Below are 23,592 nucleotides of genomic sequence, written 5' to 3'. Positions count from 1 at the left end.
CCCAGCATGCAGAAATTTTAATGTTGTTATTTGAAGAAGAAATAACAACAACAACAACAACATTTATTTCTTATTTAGTCCAAAATCACATACAGTATGTCTCAATGGGCTTTGACAGGCCCTACAGTTGACTCCCCCCACACTTGACCCTTCTGCACACAAGGAAAAACTCCACACAAAAAAACTCTAGGAGAGAGAAAAAAAGAAAGGAAGAAACCGTTGGGAAGGAGTGATACAGAGAGGGACCCCCTTCCAGGGTAGAGTGAGCCTGCAAATGGTGTCAGTGCAGGGCTGGTGATATAATAATATGTCCTACAGTTGTAGGGTTGGAGGAGTCCAGGATGTAGTCAGTGTCATGGTCTAGATTACGTGTCCACAATGATGTTACTGGTCCACTTGAAGATCCCTGAATCTTTAGCTGTTATGGTGATGGTGGCTGTGGTGACCCTCTGGTTTGTTTCATGGTATGTCCTTGTTAAGCAGTTGTCAGGAACCAGGATTTATTTGCTGGTCTCTTCACTGGGGTCTGCCAGTAGTCTGGGTGCTTGATTCCGTGTCTCGGAGAAAAACAAACAGAAGCAGCGGCAGATGGTTGCACTGTACGACCGATACTGAAATATGTGGTTATAGTGGTATATTGGGGCTACAGTGGCCCGGTACCCTAACTAGGACAGCCTAACTAGGGTGAATTTAACTTTGCCTAACAGGGGGACTCTGTGATAAACTGGACTTTATAATTGACACTGCGTCAAAGTGAAGTGAAATGAGGGTCTAGGATTTTAACAAAAAACCAGAGAAAACAGATTTTGAGATTGTATTTAAACACTGAGACTTATGTAGATCCTTCTCCTACAGATCCTTCTCCTATAGGAGAAGGATCTGCTCCCAGCTGTGACCTTCTGCACCTTTGGTACCAGTAGAGACCCCGCACCCATTGATCGAAGGGGGCGTGGAGGTTCGTAAAGAACCAAAAGTTCACTCAGGTATTGCGGGGCGAGACCATTTAGAACTTTATAGGTCAAAAGTAGGATTTTGTAGTCAATCCTAAATTTGATGGGTAACCAGTGCAGTGATTGTAAGACTGGGGTGATGTGGTCATGAATAAAACGGAGAAGATGAACAGAGTAAATGATAACTACTTTCTCTAACTACTGAGTGCACTCTGGGAATTTAGCTAACCAATAAAGAATTTCAAGTTCCACACAGAGTACATATAACATTAAACAATGAACAATTTCCACAATACAAAATAAAAGTGAAAGTTAAGTCTTACTGATCTTGCTCCGTTTCTTCAGTTCCGGGCTCAAGTTCAAGTTCAGAGGAATTTAACATCCAATGCTTGGAAACCGTAACACTCCTACTAGCCTGGTGGAGTGAAGCTCACTTCCCTGGTGTCCCGTCACAGTTCAGATCGCTGTTCGGTGAAATCTCTAGGAGGCTCGCCATCACTTGTATCAGTCCACAACAAAAAACACCTGACCTGTACATTTATTTTTAACAGGCAGACATTAATATATTACAACAAACAAAATAAAACTATCTGAAAGTAAGACAACAGTACCTCAGTGATTATAAAAGTAAGGCCACTTATATAATTAACAATGTTAAACAGCCATAACTCTGAGCTTTAACAGGCAGCTCAGTTTAACAAGACTGATATAAACCTAGGTTTTAATCATGCTAGTGCCAGTTATATTCAGAAAAGCATAACTTCCAGTCTCTTTCATTTCTATTGGTTAATTTAACACCAATGGTGACAATCAATTAAAGCTGAAATAGTCTTTCTCTTTAAAAATTGGACATTCTTTCAATATTTTAATTATGTTAGACCACATTAAGATAGGGGGCTACATAAGCTAATATATAAACTTAAAAGAAACATAAGTGGCCTATCCAACAAGGCTTTGAACTGGTCTCTATCTTCTTTCAAAGATGTGAGTCTTCAGCTGTAGTTGTGCTGTCAACTGTTCCATTAAATATAACTGTCTGATTTTTTTTGTATCCACTGTGAGATTGTGGGGGGTTCAGGTTTCAACCAATAAGTTGTTATCATTTTTCTTGCAGCCATTTGTAGGAGATGTAGCAAAGTTTTCTGATCCTGGGACAGATAATCGGGGAATTTGTCTAGTGGACGTGTTAAAGGGTCCCAGGAAAGATTCACTTTAAGGTTACCCCTTAACGTGCCACTTAACTGAAGTACATAAATGTTGAACAATGGGACGGTCCCAAAATATGTGCTTTTGATCACCCACAAGTCCACAGGTCCCACAAGTCCACAGTTCCTCCAGCCACCCAAACTGCGAGAGCGGAGAGACTGAAAAATCGGATTTTAGACTTCCAGTCAAATCCCTTCCACATTTGACTCCTCACTCCGTTATGACAACCAGAACAAACACTTTTCCAAGTATCATCATCCAATGTCACATTGAGTTCCATTTGCCATTGTTGTTTTATATTGGGTATTATCTGACATATCCTTCATCAGTTTGCAGTAGATTAAAGGCACGTGTTTTTTCATTACAACATTGTTTTCTCAGTCAGATGAATCAAATGTTTCTCTATGCTTGTTGGTTCTTATGTTTTATAAAATAATCCCTTATTTATAGATATCTGTGATGGTCCCCTGAGGGGAGATTAAAGTTGTCTCTTAGTTGGGTCAAGGTTTTCATTACATTTCCCTAAAAAAAGTTGGTTTACAGTGATTCACTTTTTCTCCGCTCACTTATCAAAGCCCCCGTCTTTTAGAGATGGAAGAAATTCAATATTCCTACTTACCGACATGGCTCACGAAAGGGCCACCGGGCCACCATTGCATTCATTTTTCTCGCACATTATTTCTCTACTCGAGCTGCAATACTCCCTTTGCGTCACTCCGTTAACTGATCTGAGTGCACGAGTCACTTGAGTCAGATAATCCGGATCTCTGGGCGAGGAACCGCCACACTAACCCGTAGGTGATGCTCAAAGAAACTGTAAGTTAATCAACTTTTATGATAGTAATATGATAGTATTGAAGCGACAGAGGTTTCAGTTTAGACCAAAGAATTCGCTTCAATGGAGAGACCTCAGATTAGTCACTCATAAGTTATTTAATACCAACTTTTCCCTCTGATCTTTGTGCGAGTTTGAGTCACACCGTTTTACTTTCTTTAAAATGCTTTTCATTTTATGACCTAATTAAAACGAATTTGACGGCGCCTTTTCACTCTGAGCTCTGGGCGGGTCTGAATCACTCTTATTTTTTTTATTAAAAAATCTTTTGATTTTCTCACTGACCCGCAACTTCTCTGATTGCGCCCTTTCACTCTTACCGTTGGTCAAGTTCGGATCACAATTTATATCTTTAATAAAAGTTCCTTTGTTTTCCTTGTTACATTTCTGTGACAGGGTCATTATCAGTTCATCTTTGTACTTCACACTCTCTACCAGTTCTTTTAGCTCCTTTTATAGACTACTGCCCTCCAGCATATTTGCAGCCTTGATTTCTATCATCTTTCCAAGAGCGTTTTTCAGCTCTGACTCCAGGATTTTGCATTGTTTAGTCGATTCATTAATGTTTTCTCGCAAATTCTCTATCTCTTCCTCTCTTGTAGCCTGAAGTTCTGTGTTCCTTCTCATCCCCTCTTGGCGCTCTAATTCAAGATCTTTGCAACATTTTTCCTTGACTTTGTCTATTTCCATTTTTAATGTGGAGATCTTCTTGACATTTTCCCGGTCCTTATTTTTCAGCTACCTGTTATGTATCTATGCCTTTGTATAACAGACTAATGTGACAAAGAAAAACATATAGGTCATCAGGCTGACCAAACCGTCATTACTAATCATGTTTGATTTGTCCATATTTATTTGACTCAAATGCTTCTCAATCTTTATAAATAATGTTGGTGAAAAAACCTTGAATATGAAGAAATCTGATTAGTCTTTGTGAGCATTTGGAAGAATTCTTCACAACAATCCTATGCTGGTGTGTTCAGAGTGAGATGCCTGCTAAGTGCCGATTCCCATTGTTGGTGGTGTAGCCAGTCTAGCTGCCCTTTGGCGACAACAGCACCTGAGCAATTTGTAGGAGTCGCGTCTGTCAAATGAGCACCGGTTTTGTGGGTCTGTCAGGGTCCGCCACTGGAGTGAGTATTCGGTGAGCTCTCGATCTCATACGCCACATTCTCTGAGCACTTCCAGGGATATTGTCTGGTCCAGCAGCCTTTCGTGAGTTGTATTTCCTCGCAGGCACTTTGTTCTGTCTGTCGAAGTCATTTAGCGCATGTGCTAGGGAGCGGTCACGGTCACAAGCAAAGATTTTAGTCCTGTAGTTTGTGATGGATGTCCTGCCACATGTGCCTCTGCTGTCCTAGAAGTGGCTCTAAAATTTTCTAATGAGAAAAAAATCAGCCCCGAACAGGCAAATGCCTGTCAGTGCACTCAAAACGAGTGGTAGTAGCCTAGCGGGTACCACACTCGCCTATGGACCAGAAGACCCAGGTTCAAATCCCACTTGCTACCATTGTGTCCCAGAGCAAGACACTTAACCCCGAGTGTCTCCAGGGGGGAACTGTCCCTGTAACCAAGCTGAACCTCATGTTTTTTCCGATTTTCTCACCTAATTCAGCCTTCTCTGATGGTGTCTTCTCACTCTGATTTTTGGCTGAGATCGAACTACACTTATTTCCTTTATTAAAAAAACCCTTAAAATTTCTCACCTACTTAAGCCTTCTCTGATGGTGTCCTCTCACTCTGATCTTTGGCCAAGTTTGAACAACACTTACTTCCTTTTTTCTTTTTTCTTGGTTCGGAATTACTTTTGAGTGCGATTTTCAGCTCATACTGGAGGATTCTGCATTCTTTTTCCAGTTCATTCACTTACTCTCTCTCTTTGTTTTTATCAGCCAGAAGGTCCGCATTCTCTCGACTTGCTTGTTGGAGCTCTAATTCAAGGTGTTCACACTGTTTTTCCAGGTTTTTCCTTATTTCCAGCTCCTTTTCTAGTCTCTTCACTTCAGACGTATTCAAGTATGTCTCCCACGCTAGACGTTCCTCCATATCTGTAATGTTCTTTTCGGTCTGTTTCTGACCTGTTTGTATTTCAGATAACTTCTCAGCATTTTTCTGGTTTTCTTTATCTAATCTTCTGACCAGGAACTCTGTCCTTATATGTTAGATTGTTACACAAATGAAAATTAAATATGTAATCAAGCTGTACAGGTCAATACTTGTAAATATATCAAAGTTTTTCATGCTCTATGGATTTACTTTAACGAATTTAAACTTTTGATTTTGTTTATATAAAGTGTTGTTTAGCTGAGTTGCAAAGAACACTGATCATATAAAACAGATCATTTAAGTATTTAAACCATATTAAAGAATTAAATTATATTTACTTACTATAAAATTTTTTGTTACATTTTAATGTTGTGTACAAAACCTTGCCGATACGTTCGGATGTTGGAGCTGGACTGTCCGTGCGCTGTATCCTGCCACTGAAATCCATCAATAAAATTCCACACTCACCACCAAGCTGGAGCACCTGGGACTCAGCTCATCTCTCTGTCAGTGGATCTCCAACTTCCTAACCGGGAGACCACAGGCAGTAAGGATGGGCGGACATGTCTCAGCCTCCATCACCCTCTGCACTGGAGCCCCCCAGGGCTGTGTTCTGAGCTCCCTGCTGTACTACCTGTACACATACGACTGTGCAGCCACTACAAACTCCACCACCATCATCAAGTTTGCTGACAACACCGTCGTGGTGGGCCTGATCTCTCACAACGACGAGATGGCCTATCTGGAGGAGGATGGAAATCTGGTGAACTGGTGCCAGAGGAACAATCTCCACCTGAACGTCAGCAAGACAAAGGAGTTAATAGTGGACTTTAGTACCAAGCAGGAGAGGACCTACCAGAACCCTGTCATCAACAGGAGCCTAGTGGAGAGAGTGGACAGCTTCCGTTACCTGTCACATCAACACCGTGGTGAAAAAGGCCTGGCAACGTCTCTACCACCTCAGACGCCTGAGAGACTTTAGACTGCCCTCCAAGGTGCTCAGGAACTTCTACTCCTGCACCATGGAGAGCATCAGCCAATGGACTGTTCTCTCTGCTGCGATCAGGGAAGAGCTTCCGCTCCCTGAAGTCCAACACAGGGAGAACGAGGAGGAGCTTCTTCCCGCAGGCTATTCGAGCTCTCAACAATCACCCCCGCCCCCATTTTTGCACAAATTCTTTACTCTTTTTTTCACTCTTGCACAATTTTCTTTCACTTTTTCAATTCATACTTTGACTTTACTCATTTCCACATAAAAGTCTAATATTTGGGTATGTTTGCAATATTTGCATATTGGTTCACTGTATGCTTGCAATATTTGCAGTACTGTGGTCTGTAGCAGTCGCCAAAGCATTTCACTGCATGTCATACCGTGTATGACTGTGTATGTGACAAATAAAATTTGAATTTGAATAAAAGGTTTAAGGCAGTAGTGCCAAACCAGTTGAATGCGGAGCAATTTTTCGCCAAACTGCTGCCATATGACTGTTCATATTAATTTCCAGAGGTGTACGTTTCGCGGAAGAGGCTTAGCGACGGTATTTCAATCCAAATTCAATTGCAAACAAATCTTCTTGCGTGCTCCTTTCACGTTGTTTGAAATCTCGCTCTTTGAACTGAATCATTCATTTGCAATCATCTGCGCAGTGGTTTATCAGCTGCCTAAATACAATAAGGAGCTTTGAAAACTGCATTATCAAGCTTAAGGCCAGTTTCAAAGTTAACTTTTCTATCTAAACTTTTTGAAAAGATTGTTCATGTCCAGCTACAACCCTTTTTGAACACAAATGCAAATACTGCAAGTTTTTCAGTCTGGTTTTAAATCTTATAACAGTACAGAATCGGCTCTGTTAAGGGTTTTTAATGAGTTTCTGGGGACCACGTATTACTTGTGCTTCTTGATTTAACAGCAGCGTTTGAAACAATTGATTATGATATTCTTCTCAAATGGATCAAATCATATCTGTGTGATAGAGCCTCTGCATCTCTATTAGCCAATCACCTCAAACTCAATCCCACCAGAACTGAACTAATATTCATTCCAGCAGATTCTTTACCACATCAGGATCTTGCTATTAACCTGGACAACTCACAGCACTCTCCTTCTACAACAGCCCGCAACCTTGGAGTAACAATAGACAACCAACTCTCCTTCTCGACCCACATCAGCAATCTTTCCCACTCATGTAGATTCCTTCTCTACAATATCAGACGAATCCGCCCTTATCTGTCAACACAGGCCACCCAGATCCTGGTTCAGTCCTTAGTAATCTCAGAGTGACTGGATTATACTGTAACTTCCTTCTAGCTGGTCTACCACTAAGTACCATCCAACCTCTACAACTCATACAAAATGCAGCAGCACGACTGATCTTCAGCCTTCCCAAATTCTTCCACACCGCCCCTCTGCTACGCTCCCTCCACCGGCTCCCAGTAGCTGCACGCATCAGGTTCAAAATACTGATGCTGGCCTACAAAGCCAAACATGGAGCAGCACCATCCTACCTCACATCCCTTATTACACCTCGCACTGCACCTCGTATACTCCGAGCATCCAGTACTGCTCTCCTGGTCCCTCCATCTCTGTCACGTCGACGAGCTGTTGGGGAAGGAAGCGCAGAGGCGGGATATAATGCAAACAAAGATTTATTAATAAACAGAAATCAAAACGGCGCGAGGGCCAAAAACGGTGGAAACACAAGGGACAACATAAACATGCCCGCAGGCGTGATTTCACGAAAATGTCGGAGTCGACAAAGGGCGGAACCCCGGCGCCTCTTATTCTCCTGTCTGGTTGTGCCACAGGTGATGTCTTCCATCTGACCGCAATCCTGACAATCTTTGAAGGTAAAGGAAGACACTCATCTAGTCTCTTCTCTGTCTTGGCCCCTCGGTGGTGGAACGAACTTCTTCTTGAGGTCAGAACAGCTCAGTCAACTGAGTATTTTCAAACGGCAGCTCAAGACCTTCCTCTAGAGAATATTTAGATGAACTTGTAACCTTCTTATTGTGTGATTGTTACGTCCCTGGTCTTGGGTCAGCAAACAGGACAAAGAAACTCCAAAAAGTTTCGATAAGACGCGATTATGTCTTATTGTTTATTACAAACAAAGACATATAAACAACAAAACACACACAAAACAGGCTGGTCAGTCTATGTTATTCTTGTCCTCTGGTCACAACCCTTCACACCACTTCCTTCTTGCTTCACACCAACACGCTCTCCACTTCACCAACAACCTCTTCTCTAGTCACAAAGCATACGCCATTTTGAGTCCTCTTCCCTATTACAGCCCACCAATCATAAGAGGAAGGGGGAGGAGTCCAATCATGGGCTGATGAGGACCAACCATGCAACATTACAGAGAGAGAGAGAGACACACACAAACAGAACATACACATACTCCTCCACGGGACGTTACACTGATTTATGTATAGAAACCACAACAGAGTGAATAAAAAGATTGTATCCATAGTTGGGGGGTCCTAGTGAACCAGAACTGAATACTTCATTGATTATAATGTGGAAGCACGTTGTAAGTCACTCTGGATAAGGGTGTCTGCTAAATGCTTTAAATGTAATGTAAATGTCTATTAAGGACTCTTTCTCATCTTTAATGGTGCTTCAGTGGGGGGTTCCACAGGGTTCCATTCTGGGTCCTCTTTTATTCTCATTATACTTACTTTTTTCAAAAAACACAATTTTCTTTTCATTGCTAAGCAGATAACTGTCAAGTCACTGTCAAACCAGGTAATGCAACACACATAAATTGGCAAGATGGCCAATGCCAGCTCCTTCGCGTTCTGCCACACCGGGGTTCTTGTTCCCACCAATGCACGCTCACTTCCTGTTCCGTGCCAGAACCGTGACAATATTCTGTTATGTGCTGCAGGCCTTGACACATCCGCCTGAGATCAGCAGAAGAATTGAAGCCATCCAGCTTCTATTCTGACATACTGTATACACTGTCAGTGATATGACAGTTTAAAATAAAAGCATTTTTGATGTTAGGCTTTTGTTAAATTATGTTAGTGTCATTTTATGTACTAAAAAGCTAAATATTACATTTATATAGTGATTTAGAGATATAAAGATTTCAGTGTATGGGAAAGTTTCCATTTTTCATTAAAAATCGTGATTTTATCACGCAAATTCAGCCTACTCCGATGGCACTTTTTTACTCTGGTCAAGGTTGAAACACACTTTTTTCTTTTTTACAAAGTGATCTTTTTCAGTTTTTTTTTTTCTCCGAATCATACTTATTTCCTTTTAAAAAAAAACTTTTAATATTCCTAACTAATTGAAACTTCTTTTATGGCACCTTTTCTCTCTGAGCTTTGGGCAAGTATGAATCATTTCTTTTACTAAAAAAAATTTGTCACATTCCTGTGACATTTTCATTACCAATGCATCTGTGCGATTCAAGGTCTCTTCAAACCGTTTTTTATTCTATGTTGGTGTATTCAGGGTTATGTTGTCAAAAAAACAGATTCTCAGATACTAATCGATACTAAAAATCAAGTCTCAATTTTGACACAATTAGTATTGATACTTAAATTCCAGTTTTGCATCTGCCCATTCACTTCTGCAGCATGAGAAGTGCTTTTTAAAAATTTGTCCTGAAAAGCATTAAGATACATTTCTTTTATTTAATAATTTAGTTGTTTTTGTTCTATTTATCCAACTTCCCTTGTAATTTGTAAGCATATGGTGAGGAAAAAAATTATCACTTCATTTCAACCCGATGGCTCTGTTTTCTCTGATGGCTCTGTTTCATTCTGAGCTCCAGTCAAGTTTGAATCACAATATTCATCTATAGTAAGAATTATTTCACGTTCTCCGTCATGTCCCGGTGACATTTTCAGTATCATTGCATCTGTGCACTTCAAGGTTTACTCAAAACGATTGTGTTGACTCAATTTTTTTTTTTCCTCCTCTTCTGGATCCTTGCTCTCATGTACTTGTGCAGCATCGATTCCTGCATTATTTTTGAGTGCATTTTTCAGCTCTGACTCAAGGGCTGAATATTGTTTTTTCAATGCATTCATGTTTTCTCCTGCATACTGGTTCTCTTCCTCTCTTTTAGCCTGAAGGTCTTTATTCCTCCTGATTGCCTCTTGGAGCTCTAATTCAAGGTGTTCACAATGTTTTTCCAGGTTTTTCCTTATTTTCAGCTCTTTTTCTAGTCTAGTCGCTACAAGTGTGGTCCAATGTGTCTCCCACGCTAGTCGTTCCTGCAGTTCGTCAATGTTCTTTTGGCACCGCATCTTTTCCGTTTGTACTTCATATTTCCACCTTTTATTAGTTAAGCTTTTGATCAGTAACTCTGCACTTACAATTTTAATTACTATACAAATGACAATCAAATAGGAAATCAAGTTGTACGGGTCAATATCCACAAATATATCAATGATTTTCATGACCAATGGATTCATTTTTACAAATTCAAACCTCTCATTATGTTTTGCTTATAAATATATATAAATAGCAACACTGGTTATATTAAAGAACTCAGGGAATTGTATGTGATTTGAGTTTATTAAAGAACTTTCTGCTCATTTTTACAGTTTCACTGCTGGCTTTTTACATTTACGCTGCCTGAGGATTCGATTGGACTTCTGGCACAGTTCTCTTGTGTAGGCGGGGCTTCGCCTCATTGAGTGAGGTAACACTTCTGGGTTACCTGCGAGTGCGCCTCTAACGTTTACACTAACCAACAATCAGCAAATCACTAACTGCTCATATCATCTACCCTTTCTGAAAATATGTAGAGCTTACATAACACAGATAACTCATTCATGTAGCGTCTGCGTAGGATCACAGATGGCCGATCTTCAAAGACCCCGTTTGGCCTCTGACATTTACATATAAATTACAAACCCGGACCCTCAGCCTGATTGTCCCGTCTTCCCCCACTGTCACAAACATGATGCTAAACAGACTGGGTCTGCAAACTGCTCATTGGGGTTCCAAGCTTCAAAGCATTCCATAAAGACCTCCTGACTGGCCCCACCTTTGCAATACACAATCACGCACACACTTAAACACATTGTCTGTATCTTGTGCTAGGAATATGTGATTATAAGTGGATCCCGTATATGCATGCGTTGTGTGTACGTTCCCTTGTATGAATTATACTAGTTACAACTTTCTATTTTGCATTAGGTAAACTCTAATTACCTATAATTAAGTGTATAAGTGTATCTCTACTTTCCTACCTCCTAAAGGTCCCTTTCTTGGTGTCAGAAGGAACTTCTCCTTATTACTGAAACAGTGATGCATACTATGTGGTCACAAAATGCATCGTACAATTTCTATAAGGTAGAAATTGTAACCGCAACGAACTACAGTTTCTCTCTGGGCCAGCCATAAAAATTCCAATCAGTCGTAAACCTTTACTTTACTTTACTTTATTTGGCAGACGCTTTTATCCAAAGCGACTTACAATGTAAACCCAGACAAAGGAAACGTCTCCCGCCAAAAATTCACACTTGTGATTGGCCTTTCAGGCCACATGATGGGCGTGCCAGAAAAGCATCAAAAAGCACTTCACACAGGCACGCATTGCTCAGAAACTTTTTCTTTCTCCTGAGACACCTTTTTTTCAACACTTTGTTAAGCTCACCTTTTGGGCTTACTCTTTGGCAAGTTTACCTTCAAGTAACATCAAGGAAGACCTCCAGCTCAGGCCCTAAAGGTTGAGGATCGTGACCCTACCGCATCAGGACTCTTTTGCATGAAACAAGGGCCAATGCAAGTAACTATTTAGATGCACGTTTAAACCCCTTTTTAAGGTGAACTTTGATTCTCTGACGATTCTCATTAGGCTGTGGTTAATTGATGTGTAATACTGCCATTCTCTTTTGTTTGTCTAATTGTTGTATGTTAGCTATAGCCATGTTTATTAAATTCTTTAAATTCACAATCGTTTGTTTCAGTGTGCTGCGCACATCTGGAGTCACTGAACGTTGACCCTTTAAGCTACATGCTAAATTACTGCTAGCACGCAGAGTGGGAAAGCTACCTTTCCTGGCAAAAGTGGGGATAATCGTTCCCAGAATTGATAAATAATTATATTATCTGCTCCGTGGACGGACAGATCAAGTAATTGTAACATTAATTCTGCTACAGTTTATCCCAAAATCTAATCTAAATGTTTATTATTAATTATACCCAGTTATAATTAATTCTAGATGTTTCCTTTTGAGCTAATTCGTTACATTCATGTCTCGTCAACTTGTTCAAATCTTAGGGCGCTTTCACACGTTTAGTACACGTTTAGGGTGCGTGGTAGTAGCCTAGTGGGTAACACACTCGCCTATGAACCAGAAGACCCAGGTTCAAATCCCCCTTACTACCATTGTGTCCCTGAGCAAGACACTTAACCCTAAGTTGCTCCAGGGGGGGACTGTCCCTGTAACTACTGATTGTAAGTCGCTCTGGATAAGGGCGTCTGATAAATGTAAATGTAGTACGTTTGCTTTAGTGGTGGATAGCGGTTAAGGAATCCCGAGCTGAGCTCCTGCATCACTGTGGAGCCAGTGAGTAATGTCCCCACACACGCCGGTCCTGGCCGCACACTGATCACCTCCATCTCTTCATTTTTTTCACATAATTGAACCTGATGGCGCATTTGTAGCGAGTTTAAATGAGTTTGTTAAAAATCTTTTGAAATTCTCGCCTAATTATAACGTCTGTGATGCAACCTTTCCACTCTGAGCTCTGGTCAAGGTCAAGTTACAGTTTTTATGTTTATTACAAAAACATTTCCATTCTCTGTCACGTTCCTGTGACAGTTTCATTATCACCGCATCTGTGCGTTTCATGGTCTCTTTTAAGCGTTTGTTTTGTGTTTTCACTCTTATTAGCTCCTCTTCTAGAGCCTTGATATCTACATTCTTTCTGAGTGCGCTTTTCAGCTTCGATTCAAGGATTCTATTGTGTCTTTCCAATGCATCCATCTTGCTATCTTCCCCTCTTGCAGATAACTTTTCCCGTTTTTGCATCTATGCCTTTGTATAAATGATCGCTATGAGGAAGACAAACAAATAAGCTGTCAATCGGAACCCAGTATTGTTAATCATGTCTATGTTTACCATTTTTAATAGATTAATTCGTTTTTCAATGTTCATAAATAAGGTTGGTGAAAAATCCTTATTAAAAATAAATCTGATGAATAAGTCGGTTTGAATTCTTCAATATAATCCTATACTGGTGTGTTAAGAGTAAGATGGACAGACAGGTGGACAAGCCACAAACAGAATGCCTCTTGCCAAAAAATATGTTTCATCATCTCTGACAATGAAAAAAAAAACAAGTTTCAACTTGCAAGCATGCGATGAGGAATTATTGGGTCTGTCAGGAAGACAGACCATTTATTATTGTGCTGAGAATGGCAAAAAAGAACATTAAAGAACATTAAAGACCGCCACGCGAAGACCATCAAACGTAAAGAAACAACGGATTTGTAAAATAAAACTTACCACAGTAAAGAAGCCCCATTTTACAAATTCCATGCCCGCAGCTGTGACCAATGCCCGGACAGACCCATCAAAATTTCCCCTGGAATTTTGGCTTCTAGTTGGGTCTGTCAGGAAGACAGACCATTTATTATTGTGCTGAGAATGGCAAAAAAGAACATTAAAGAACATTAAAGACCGCCACGCGAAGACCGTCAAACGTAAAGAAACAACGGATTTGTAAAATAAAACTTACCACAGTAAAGAAGCCCCATTTTACAAATTCCATGCCCGCAGCTGTGACCAGCTGTTTTTTATTATTATTTTGTTTGTCTGTCTGTCTCCAGTGTCCATAATGACTTCGTTCTGACAGAGTTTGAATCACATTTGTTTCCTTCAGTAAAAAATCTTTTCATTTTCTTACTAATTGAATCTTCTCTGGTGGCGCCTTTTTAGTCCAAGCTTTGAGCAAGTTTGAATGACAATTATTTCCTTTAGTAAAAAATCTTTTCACTTTCTTACGTAACGAAATCTTCTCCGGCGGCGCCTTTTTGATCTGAGATCTGGCAGAGTTTGAATCACTCATTGTAATACAATTTGTTTCACGTTCCTTGTCACGTTCCTCTGCCATTTTCATTATCATTGTATCTCTCAGCTTTATCATTTCTATATGACTTTCGATTAGTATTTTCTGCTTTTTTAGCTTCTCTTCTAGAGCCCTGGTTTTTATATAGTTTCTGAAATTTCCGTTTTTCAGCTCTGACTCCAGGAATCTGTTGTGTCTTTTCAACGCATTCATAGTTTCTTGTGCACTCTGGCTCTCTTTGTTTTTATCAGCCTGAAGGTCAGCAGTCCTTCTGATTGCCTCTTGGAGCTCTAATTTTAGGCGTTCACACTGGTCTTTCCTTATTTCCAGCTCCTTTTCTAGTCTCTTCACTTCAGATGTGGTCCATTGTGTCTCCCACGCTAGTCGATCCTCCAGTTCCGTAACGTTCTTTTTGCACCGTATCTGTTCCGTTTGCATTTCACATAGCTTCTCAGCATCTTGTCGCTTTTCAGCACTTAACTTTCTGATCAGGAACTCTGCCCTCATATGTTTGACTGCTACACAAATGAAAATCAAATAGGTAATCAAGTTGTACAGGTCAATACCCGCAAATATATCAATATTTTTCATGCTCATTAGATTAGTTTTTACTGATTCAAACCACTCATTATCTTTGGTTTTTTTTTATATATATATATTTCAATGAAGAATACGTTGGCTTAATTAAAGAATTCAGATCATTTAAAGACAAACCATATTTACCTTGATTCTTTATAATAAAGCTCATGTGAATGGCCTGATGTGTTTTCGTCAAACGGGTGCATTACAGAAAGAAGTTGTGCCGGGATTCTGCTGGGAGACCTTGTGATTCCTTTAGTAAAAAATCTTTACATTTTCTTACCAAATCAAAATTTCTCTTTGTCAAGTTCCTCTGTCATTTTTTTTCATTATCATTGTATCTCTGTGCTTTATCATTTCTATATTACTTTCGATTAGTATTTTCTGCTTTTTTAGCTTCTCTTCTAGAGCACTGGTTTTAAACCCAAGTTCCAAGGTGGAGTGGGCATCACAGAATTATTCAAATCGCTGATTATCTTTGGTTTATATATATAAAGATATATATATATATATTACTGTTTAATCGCAAAGAACCCTGATTTCAACACAGAACACCTTATTTGGCTTTATTAAAGAACTCATATCACTTAAAGACAAACCATATTTACCATGATTCTTTATTATAAAGCTCATGTGAATGGCCTGATGTCTCTTCATCCATGTCAACAGGGTGCGTTACAGAAAGAAAGTTGTTCTTTGATCAATTCTGCCGGGAACCCTTGTGACTCCTTTAGTAAAAAATCTTTTCATTTTCTTACAAAATCGAATCTTCTGTGATGGCGCCTTTTCCCTCTGAGATTTGGGAGAGTTTAAATCGCACTTATTTTTCTTTTATCAAAAAAATCTTTTCATTGTCTTAACTAATTGAATCTTCTATGGTGGCGCCTTTTCACTCTGAGGTTTGAGCGAGTTTGAATCTCACTTATTTCCTTTAGTAAAAAATATTTTCAATTTCTCACTTAATTGAATCTTCTCTGATGGCACCTTATCGTTCTGAGATCTGGGAGAGTTTGCATCACACTTTGTAAGAAAGATTATTTCACGGTCTTTGTCACGTTCCTCTGTCATTTTCATTATTAATGTATCTGTGAGTTTTAACATCTTTATCTCATGACGTTCGATTAGTATTTTCAGATTTTTTAGCTTCTCTTCTAGAGCACTGTTTTTTATCTAGTTTCTGAAATTCTTGTTTTTCAGCACTGACCCCAGGAATCTGTTGTGTCTTTTCAACGCATTCTTAGTTTCTTGTGCATTCTTGCTCTCTTTCTTTTGATCAGCCTGAAGGTCAGCAGTCCTTCTGATTGGCTGTTGGAGCCATAATTCGAGGTGTTTATGCTGTTTTTCCAGGTCTTTCCTTATTTCCAGCTCCTTTTCTAGTCTCTTCACTTCAGATGGGGTCCAGTGTGTCTCCCACGCTAGTCGTTCCTCCAGTTCCGTAATGTTCTTTTTGGACCGTATCAGTTCCGTTTGTATTTCAGATAGCTTCTCAGCATCTTGTCGCTTTTCATCACTTAACTTTGAATCGCACTTATTTAGTTTCGTAAAAAATATTTTCATTTTCTCACTTAATTGATGTGATGCCGCCTTTTCACTTATAGCGCTGGTCTCTGGTCTGGTCGAGTTTGAATGACAATTTTTATTTGTAATAAAAGTTGTTTCACTTTCTGTGTCATGTTTCTCTGCCATTTTCATTTTGACTGCATCTATGCACGTCATCATCTCTACGTGATGTTTGTTTAACATTTTATATTCTTCTAGCATGAGGGATTCTATGCTCTGGCTCTCTTTCTCTTTATCAGCCTGAAGGTCTGCATTCCTTTTGATTGCCTCTTGGAGCTTCAATTCAAAGTGTTCACACCGCTTTTCCAGGTCTTTCCTTATTTCCAGCTCCTTTTCTAGTCTCTTCACTTCAGATGTGGTCCATTGTGTCTCCCACGCTAGTCGATCCTCCAGTTCCGTAACGTTCTTTTTGCACCGTATCTGTTCCGTTTGTATTTCACATAGCTTCTCAGCATCTTGTCGCTTTTCAGCACTTAACTTTCTGATCAGGAACTCTGCCCTCATATGTTTGACTGCTACACAAATTAAAATCAAATAGGTAATCAAGTTGTACAGGTCAATACCTGCAAATATATCAATATTTTTCATCAGACTAATTTTTACTGATTCAAACCGCTCATTATCTTTGGTTTATATATATTACGGTTTATTGGCAAAGTTCACTGATTTCAATGAAGAATTCAGATCATATCCGTTTACTTTACTAAAGAAAGATAGATGATTTGAACACATTAAAGAACTCAGATCACTTAAAGACAAACCATATTTACCATAATTCTTTGTTATAAACCTCACGTGAATGGCCTCTTGTGAAACTCGCCCAGAAAGATGTGATTCTTTGGTCAATTCCGCTGACAAACCTTTCGATTCCGTTAGTAAAAAATCTTTTCATTTTCTTACCTAATCGAATCTTCTCTGATGGCACCTTTTTGATCTGAGCTTTGGGCGAGTTTGAATCACATTTTGTAATAAAAAATGTTTCACGTTCTCTATCATGTTTCTCTGCCATTTTCATCTTGACTGCATCTATGCTTGTCATCATCTCTACATGACGTTTGTTTCGTATTTTATGTTTTTTTTTTTTTTACCTCCTCTTCTAGCACGATGGTTTCTATGCTCTTTCTGAATTTTTTGTTTTTCAACTCTGACCTCAGGATTCTGTTTTGTTTATCCAATATTTTCATGTTTTCATGCACTCGCGCTCTTTTCTTCACGTTCAGCTTGAATGGCTGCATTCCTTCTGATTGCTTGTTTAATGCATTCAAAGTCTGTCCTTATTTCCAACTCAAACGCTGTGGTCCATCGTGTCTCCCACGCTAGTCGTTCCTCCAGTTCCGTAATGTTCTTTTTGGCCTGTATCTGTTCTGTTTGTATTTCCGATAGCTTCTCAGCATCTTGTCGATTTTCAGCACTTAATTTTCTGATCAGGAACTCTGCTACAGGACGTTTGTTTTTTTTTACCTCCTCTTCTAGCACAATGGTTTCTATGCTCTTTCTGAGGTTTTTCAATTTTCAGCTCTAATCATGTTTTCATGCACACTCACGCTCTTTTCCTCACTTTCAGCTTGAAGGTCTGCATTCCTCAGTGGGGACACTGAGCAAAGCGGCGTCCCCACACAACTGCTCCCTGGGCGCCTGTCATGGCTGCCCACTGTGCACTAAGGGTGATGGGTTAAATGCAGAGGACAAATTTCACTGTGTGCACCGTGTGCTGTGCATCACATGTGACAATCACTTCACTTTACAGGGTGCATTACAGAAAGAAGGTGTGGTTCTTCAGTCAACCAATCGTTATTGCTGCTTTATGTGCTTGTAGAGGTAACCTCACGCCTCTGAGGTGGATGTTAGAACATTCTCAACGTGCTGCTTAATCAAAGGAAGCTGGTGATCCATTCTGGCCATTATACATTATACATGGCATTAAAATACCAACTTTATCTTATCTCATCTAGTATCAAATTTGTAAATAGATATTTGCTATGAGGATTAATGAATGGATTCTACTTAATATATCATGTGAATTTTAGATATGCACCCTAGATTGAAACAGGTCTAACACATTTTTACTTTTTTCTTGGCCCGACTGAGTGCATCCAGTACTGCATCTGCGCAGAGCCAGGGGATTTTAATAAAAATATAGATGTGATCTTGAACCTCAATGTTGTCTAGAATGTCCTTCTGAAGGTCCCACCTAACATGAAATAGAGCACATTGTTGAGGAATTTTTACTCATTTTCCAAACAGCTCCAATTTTGCAAATCTTGTATTTAAGCATTGTTAATAAAGCCACAATAAATGACAGGAAAAAATACTGTAACTTTTATTGAGTACCTTTACATGGGTAATATTAGGCAACTTAAGCTCAACAACAAAAAAAATGAAGTGCTGGTCAATCCCATCAGTACCAAAATCACCTACCAAGAGCTTGTGAAAGAAATAAATCCTATTTCAATTGAGTGGCTAATACCATTAAGTGCTTCATTCCCCTTCATACCCTGCGAGGAATATCACCCAACACCCAAACATCTAATACATACGTTTGACTTTCCATGCAAATCTTTGAACAAGCGTTTCTTCACAAGTTTCTTGTGAATCTGTCCAGCGACAATCTAGCCTGTTCCAGGAGATAGTCACTCCTTCTTGTTGCCCCACTTTGCCATTTTGTTGTTCACCGGAGTCTTAAGGAAGCGGTCCGATTTCATGTAGGCCGATATTTTCTCAAGACCCTGCAGAGAAGACAAAAGAAGTGTCTTACCATATTAAGTCAGGAGCTGCCATAACAGACTATGATTGGTGGACATGGGACACCTTACTTGAAACTGCATTTCCAGAAATCAGTCACACAATGCAATGCATCTAGTCACAGAAGACTACCAGAACTCCCAAGTGTAAGCACGAGCTGAGGCGAGGTGAGGGTGCGATTTAAAAGTGAGATGTGCGAGGCTCTCTAGTGGCTGGATGCAGCTAAACATGATGCCACAACCTTTGTCTGACATTTATATTATATACCCTCATAGTTTTAACAAACTAGGTTTAAAATGGGAGTTCATAGCGGTGATTGACAGCTCTCACACACCTCTTCAAGTAGCACAAGAAGGGTTGCCGGATATGTGAATGCGGTGAAAATAATCCAAAAGACACGAAACTGTCGAAAATACTTTTCATGAAGCATCAAATTCAAAACCTCCCAACTGCAAGGTTATTTTTCTTTATTACCAAATGTTCACAGCGCTGTGAATGAGCAAACGAGTGTTTTTTACATTCATTGCTGCCCCAAACGTGCTCGTCTTTGTCTTTGTGGTCAGTGACAATATCTAACCTCGAATTGGTCCAGTAAGGCCTTTAGGTTTGGGAAGTCATCAAGGCACTTTGGTTCGAACATGCGATGCTGGTCCAACAGCTCATACATGAGGAAGTCCACAAAGGTAATCTGGATGAGGCGAGCAAAAAAAGGTCATTTCTGCACACTTCATTTTAAAAGTAGCATCATCAAAGTTCAGATGCCTATTGTCCCCCTGATCTGATCCATAGGTTAAATAATATTTGGTACTAAACGTTAGTCTTTAGACTAAAAGAATAATCAGTGAGGCGGGTTGGTTAGGGTGGGACTGCTGGGCCGTAACGGGCTCGTATCAGCTGCAGAAGAGCCACAACACAATACAAATGTACCTTGTCTCCAGCAAACCACTTCCGGTCTCCTAGAAATTTTGAGAACTGCTTCAGTGTCCCAGGGAGTTTCTCCAGATATGCAGGCTTCATTTTGTCCTGGGTTCAAAGTAAAATGCAAAATAAACAGTTGGTGCAAAGTGGGCAATAAAGCACGTGTGGCATGTTTGCCAGTGTAATTTGTAATTATTTCCATCAGTCCGAATACAATCCGTTAATCATAGTTTTATAAAGACTTTAAACGGGAGGAGCCTAATACCCCGTCAATATGCGTTTCTTGCTTCTTTTATCTATTTATTCATATTCATTCATTTATTTGACAATAGTGCCCCATATCATTGCATTAAAACTCAATATAATAAACATCCAGACTTTAATCATGTCAACAATAAGTCAAATTTAACATAATCAAAGACACTCACAAAGTCCGTATAGCACATCATGACAAAGCCATTCCGAAAGTCCATTGCCTGGTTTTCCAGTATGTCCACACGGACTTTCTCATCCTCCGTTTCCCCACCTGTGCATGATTCCAGACGAGGAATGAAGCAAGCGGGTTATGTTAAATGCAGCTGAAGAGATGGAAGTGCACACATACACATGTTATGCTTTCGGGCGATGTAGCGGATGATGGCATTGCTCTGCACGATCTTCCTTTCTCCGTCTTCAAGGTAAGGCAGCTAGAACAGAGGAAAGCCGTACAGGTTGAGCAGACAACAACAATAACCCCGCTTCTCGCGTTGCCGGCATGACCGGGCCGAACTCACATTGGGGAAATCCATCCCAAGCTTCTCCTTTTCGTCAAACCAGCAGCTTTTGTCATAATTGGGGGCTGCAAACAAGCAGCAGAAAATAGATCAGGTCCAGCTTTGTCCCCCGCACATTCGCACGGTGATAGTTTACAACTACATACCGATCCAAGGAGGGCACCGACAATAAGAACACATTTAGGTGCAGGACTATAAGGTGTATTAGCTTAGTCTTCCATTGAACCTCAACTTTGTGTACTCATCTCATTCTTCAAACTCGAGTCTGTGACATAAATGAGCCAATTAAGACATTTACAGCATTTATCAGGTGGTGGTAGCCTAGCGGGTAACACACTCGCCTATGGACCAGGAGACCCAGGTTACTACCATCGTGTCCCTGAGAAGACACTTCCCTGTAACTACTGATTGTAAGTCGCTCTGGATAAGGGCGTCTGATAAATGCTCTAAATGTAAATGCAATTAAGATGGCTCTTCCATTTAATGTGTCTCAATGAAAAAGGAATCTTCTGAAGGACCCGAGCCCAGAGTTTACACATCTCGGGTCTTAGTCACTTCCATTTCCTCTGCAACGGCTATTTCACAACTCGGAACTCCGTGACACCATAAAAAGAGCTGGATTCGTGTACCTTCCCCACAGGAGTAGAACTTATCTTCATACTTCGTGCCGGTGTACTCCAGCAGCAGGCGGATGGGCTGGGCCAGCTGTTGGAGAGACGTTGTAACTGGGTTAGACAGGGGTTACACAAGGGTTCCGAGCAGGCACTTGCATATGGGGCTGCTTTAGGGCCTTGAGTACTTTGTCCCACAATAAGTGCAACAATCAGTACAGACTCGTGTCTTTTTTTTTTTTTTTTTTTTTTCAGTCCCTGCCCACTCCAAAGGTCTCTGCATGGCCCTGGTACCAAGCAAAACTTTTCAAAGACAGAGGAGGCACCAAATATTTATATGTAGGGTTAGATCCTGAAATTTTGTCCAATGTGCTGAAATAACGGGGTGCATGGTTGTGGGAAAATGTATATAAGTTATCATATATATTTCTGATATATATCTAGAATGTTAACCTCTGGAAGACACCAGCTATATTAATCATTAGCCACTTGGAAGAGAAACCGTGGGACAAGGGATGTCTTGCAGGATAAGTGACCGAGACCTGGGGAGACAACGAACGGATGAAGGATGGCCATCAGACAGAGAAAGCAGGAAACCATCTACCATGTGCTCAACAATAGCGAAGCAGGAAATAAGCCTACGTGCAGACATTAATTATTATCTTATATGGTATGATTTTGTGGCGAATGTACCGCCCTGAAAAAAAAAAAAAAAGAGGAGAAGCGTCAGAAACCACAGAGCTGTTGGAAGCGTGATGTAATGTGCGTTTCTGACCGTTCTGCTTGCAAGTAAAAGAACTCAAATGCTAGTACAAAAAAAAAAAAAACTACTTTTGCAGTGTTTAGAGGCGACGCGCCATTAAAGCGCCACAGTTATGTAACGTTTTAGCTGCACGTTGCCGCACAAAAGCAGAAGAGAGCGAGAGAGAGAGAGAGAGAGAGAGAGAGTGCATTCATGCCCAGTTTAGAGGGCCGCTTCAGTTTAACTTCGCGCTTACCCCGCGGATGTCCCAGTACGCCAGCTTCGTCGCCATCTCGGCTGCGGGGTCCGGAGCAGCGGCGCGCTGGGTGGGCGGGGCGACCGACCGGAAACCACCAGGGCTGCCAACTATTCCCACATCCGCCCACCCCCCTCCACCATGCCCGCGTTTCTCTTAACGAGCCCATTCAAGGCGGGAGTGAGGCGAAGCCAACCTGTGGGCACAAGCCAACTTCCCTCAGATTGGCAAAGTTCTGTGGATGCAGAATGAAACGTCTCTGCATTAAAGAAAGAAAGTCCAGTTGCCATGACTCAACTTTCAGACAAATTCACCTGGATGACTGAGAAAAAGTACCTAAAGCTTGCCCGAAAAGCCGCTAAATGTTGTCAGATGACGTCAAACGCGAATTTGCATATATGTGACGTCATCACGTAGTATCTGAAAAGCGTATGCACGTCATGTCTCTTCTCTCTGAGGTGTATTATATTGTATTAAAACATTACATCCACAAATAAATTCTTATTAACATATTACTTTGCGTGATGACGTCTCACAAAATATACAAATTATACAAAATAATTACATTAAAAAACATTATTTGAAATATGTTCATTTAGATTTGTATACAAATATAGTTGACTATTTGTAAGAGTAATACAAACACTTTTTCGATAAGATTTTTTTTATTTTAAATATAACACTGATAATAAACAGTTATATTCTTATAAACAATCACAGCTTGTGTACTTACTCTTTTTTAACTTGTGAAATCAACACATCTGTGAAAGTGACCACTGGAATTTATTGCTACCTAAATTACCAACAATTATACATGTTAACAAAAATCAGTAAATTAAGGGTTTTGAAAAACAATTTGAGCTAGCAATTGAACTTGAATGTGTGTATTCTCAGGAAGGTGGTTGGCTGGTTAGCTGTACAGGGTTTCATCTGGCATTCTTTGATTTCCATGTCGATGATTCACAGATTAGCAAGTAAATCATCTTCACTGTCCAGCTGCTTTGTCACTGAGCTGGAATCAGTAGAAGAGGATGGTGTAGCTTTAAAACTGTATGCTGCAGAGTAGTATGTCATAGGGCAGCTTATGCTGGTAACACTCATTTGGCTGAACAGCTGTTCAACCTCTGCATTGGAGTGTGGAAGTGAGAGGGCAGACAGTGCCGCTTTGCAAAGTTCTTCAAATTGACCTACAAGCATCTGTGTGGTTATGTTCCTTACTCCAGAACTCAATGGTATTTTCAGTTGATTCCCATCGGATCAAATGTGTGTTTCTCCATTGGGAAACAATTTTGTCAGTTGTCTGGTACCCCAGTTGCTCAGCTACATTT

General features: G+C 40.3%; 1 protein-coding gene across 1 annotated transcript; it reads right to left on the bottom strand.

Annotated features, from left to right (window-relative positions):
* Positions 1–18,518: 18,518 nt before the first annotated feature.
* Positions 18,519–22,359, bottom strand: LOC114773141 (glutathione S-transferase Mu 3-like). Its single transcript, XM_028965673.1, has 8 exons — positions 22,265–22,359; positions 21,285–21,360; positions 20,656–20,720; positions 20,487–20,568; positions 20,311–20,408; positions 19,892–19,987; positions 19,542–19,652; positions 18,519–18,948 (listed from the first exon to the last, which is right to left on the bottom strand). The coding sequence occupies exons 1-8, from the start codon at positions 22,298–22,300 to the stop codon at positions 18,853–18,855; spliced, it is 660 nt and encodes a 219-aa protein (XP_028821506.1). The 5' UTR covers positions 22,301–22,359; the 3' UTR covers positions 18,519–18,852.
* Positions 22,360–23,592: the final 1,233 nt, after the last annotated feature.

This window comes from Denticeps clupeoides, unplaced genomic scaffold, assembly GCF_900700375.1.
Source record: "Denticeps clupeoides unplaced genomic scaffold, fDenClu1.1, whole genome shotgun sequence".
Classification (NCBI taxonomy): Eukaryota; Metazoa; Chordata; class Actinopteri; order Clupeiformes; family Denticipitidae; genus Denticeps; species Denticeps clupeoides.
Note: the sequence above shows the minus strand (reverse complement) of the source record. Positions and strands in the feature narration are given on the sequence as shown.

Bases quoted from the DNA above. Each gene is read 5' to 3' on its own strand.
- LOC114773141 (XM_028965673.1), bottom strand. From the start codon at position 22,300: ATGGCGACGAAGCTGGCGTACTGGGACATCCGCGGG. The intron at 20,569-20,655 runs GTGAGTTCGGCC...CCTCTGTTCTAG, and splicing joins TTGGGATGGATTTCCCCAAT to CTGCCTTACCTTGAAGACGG. The intron at 18,949-19,541 runs GTTAGATATTGT...TCTTCTCTGCAG, and splicing joins CCTTACTGGACCAATTCGAG to GGTCTTGAGAAAATATCGGC.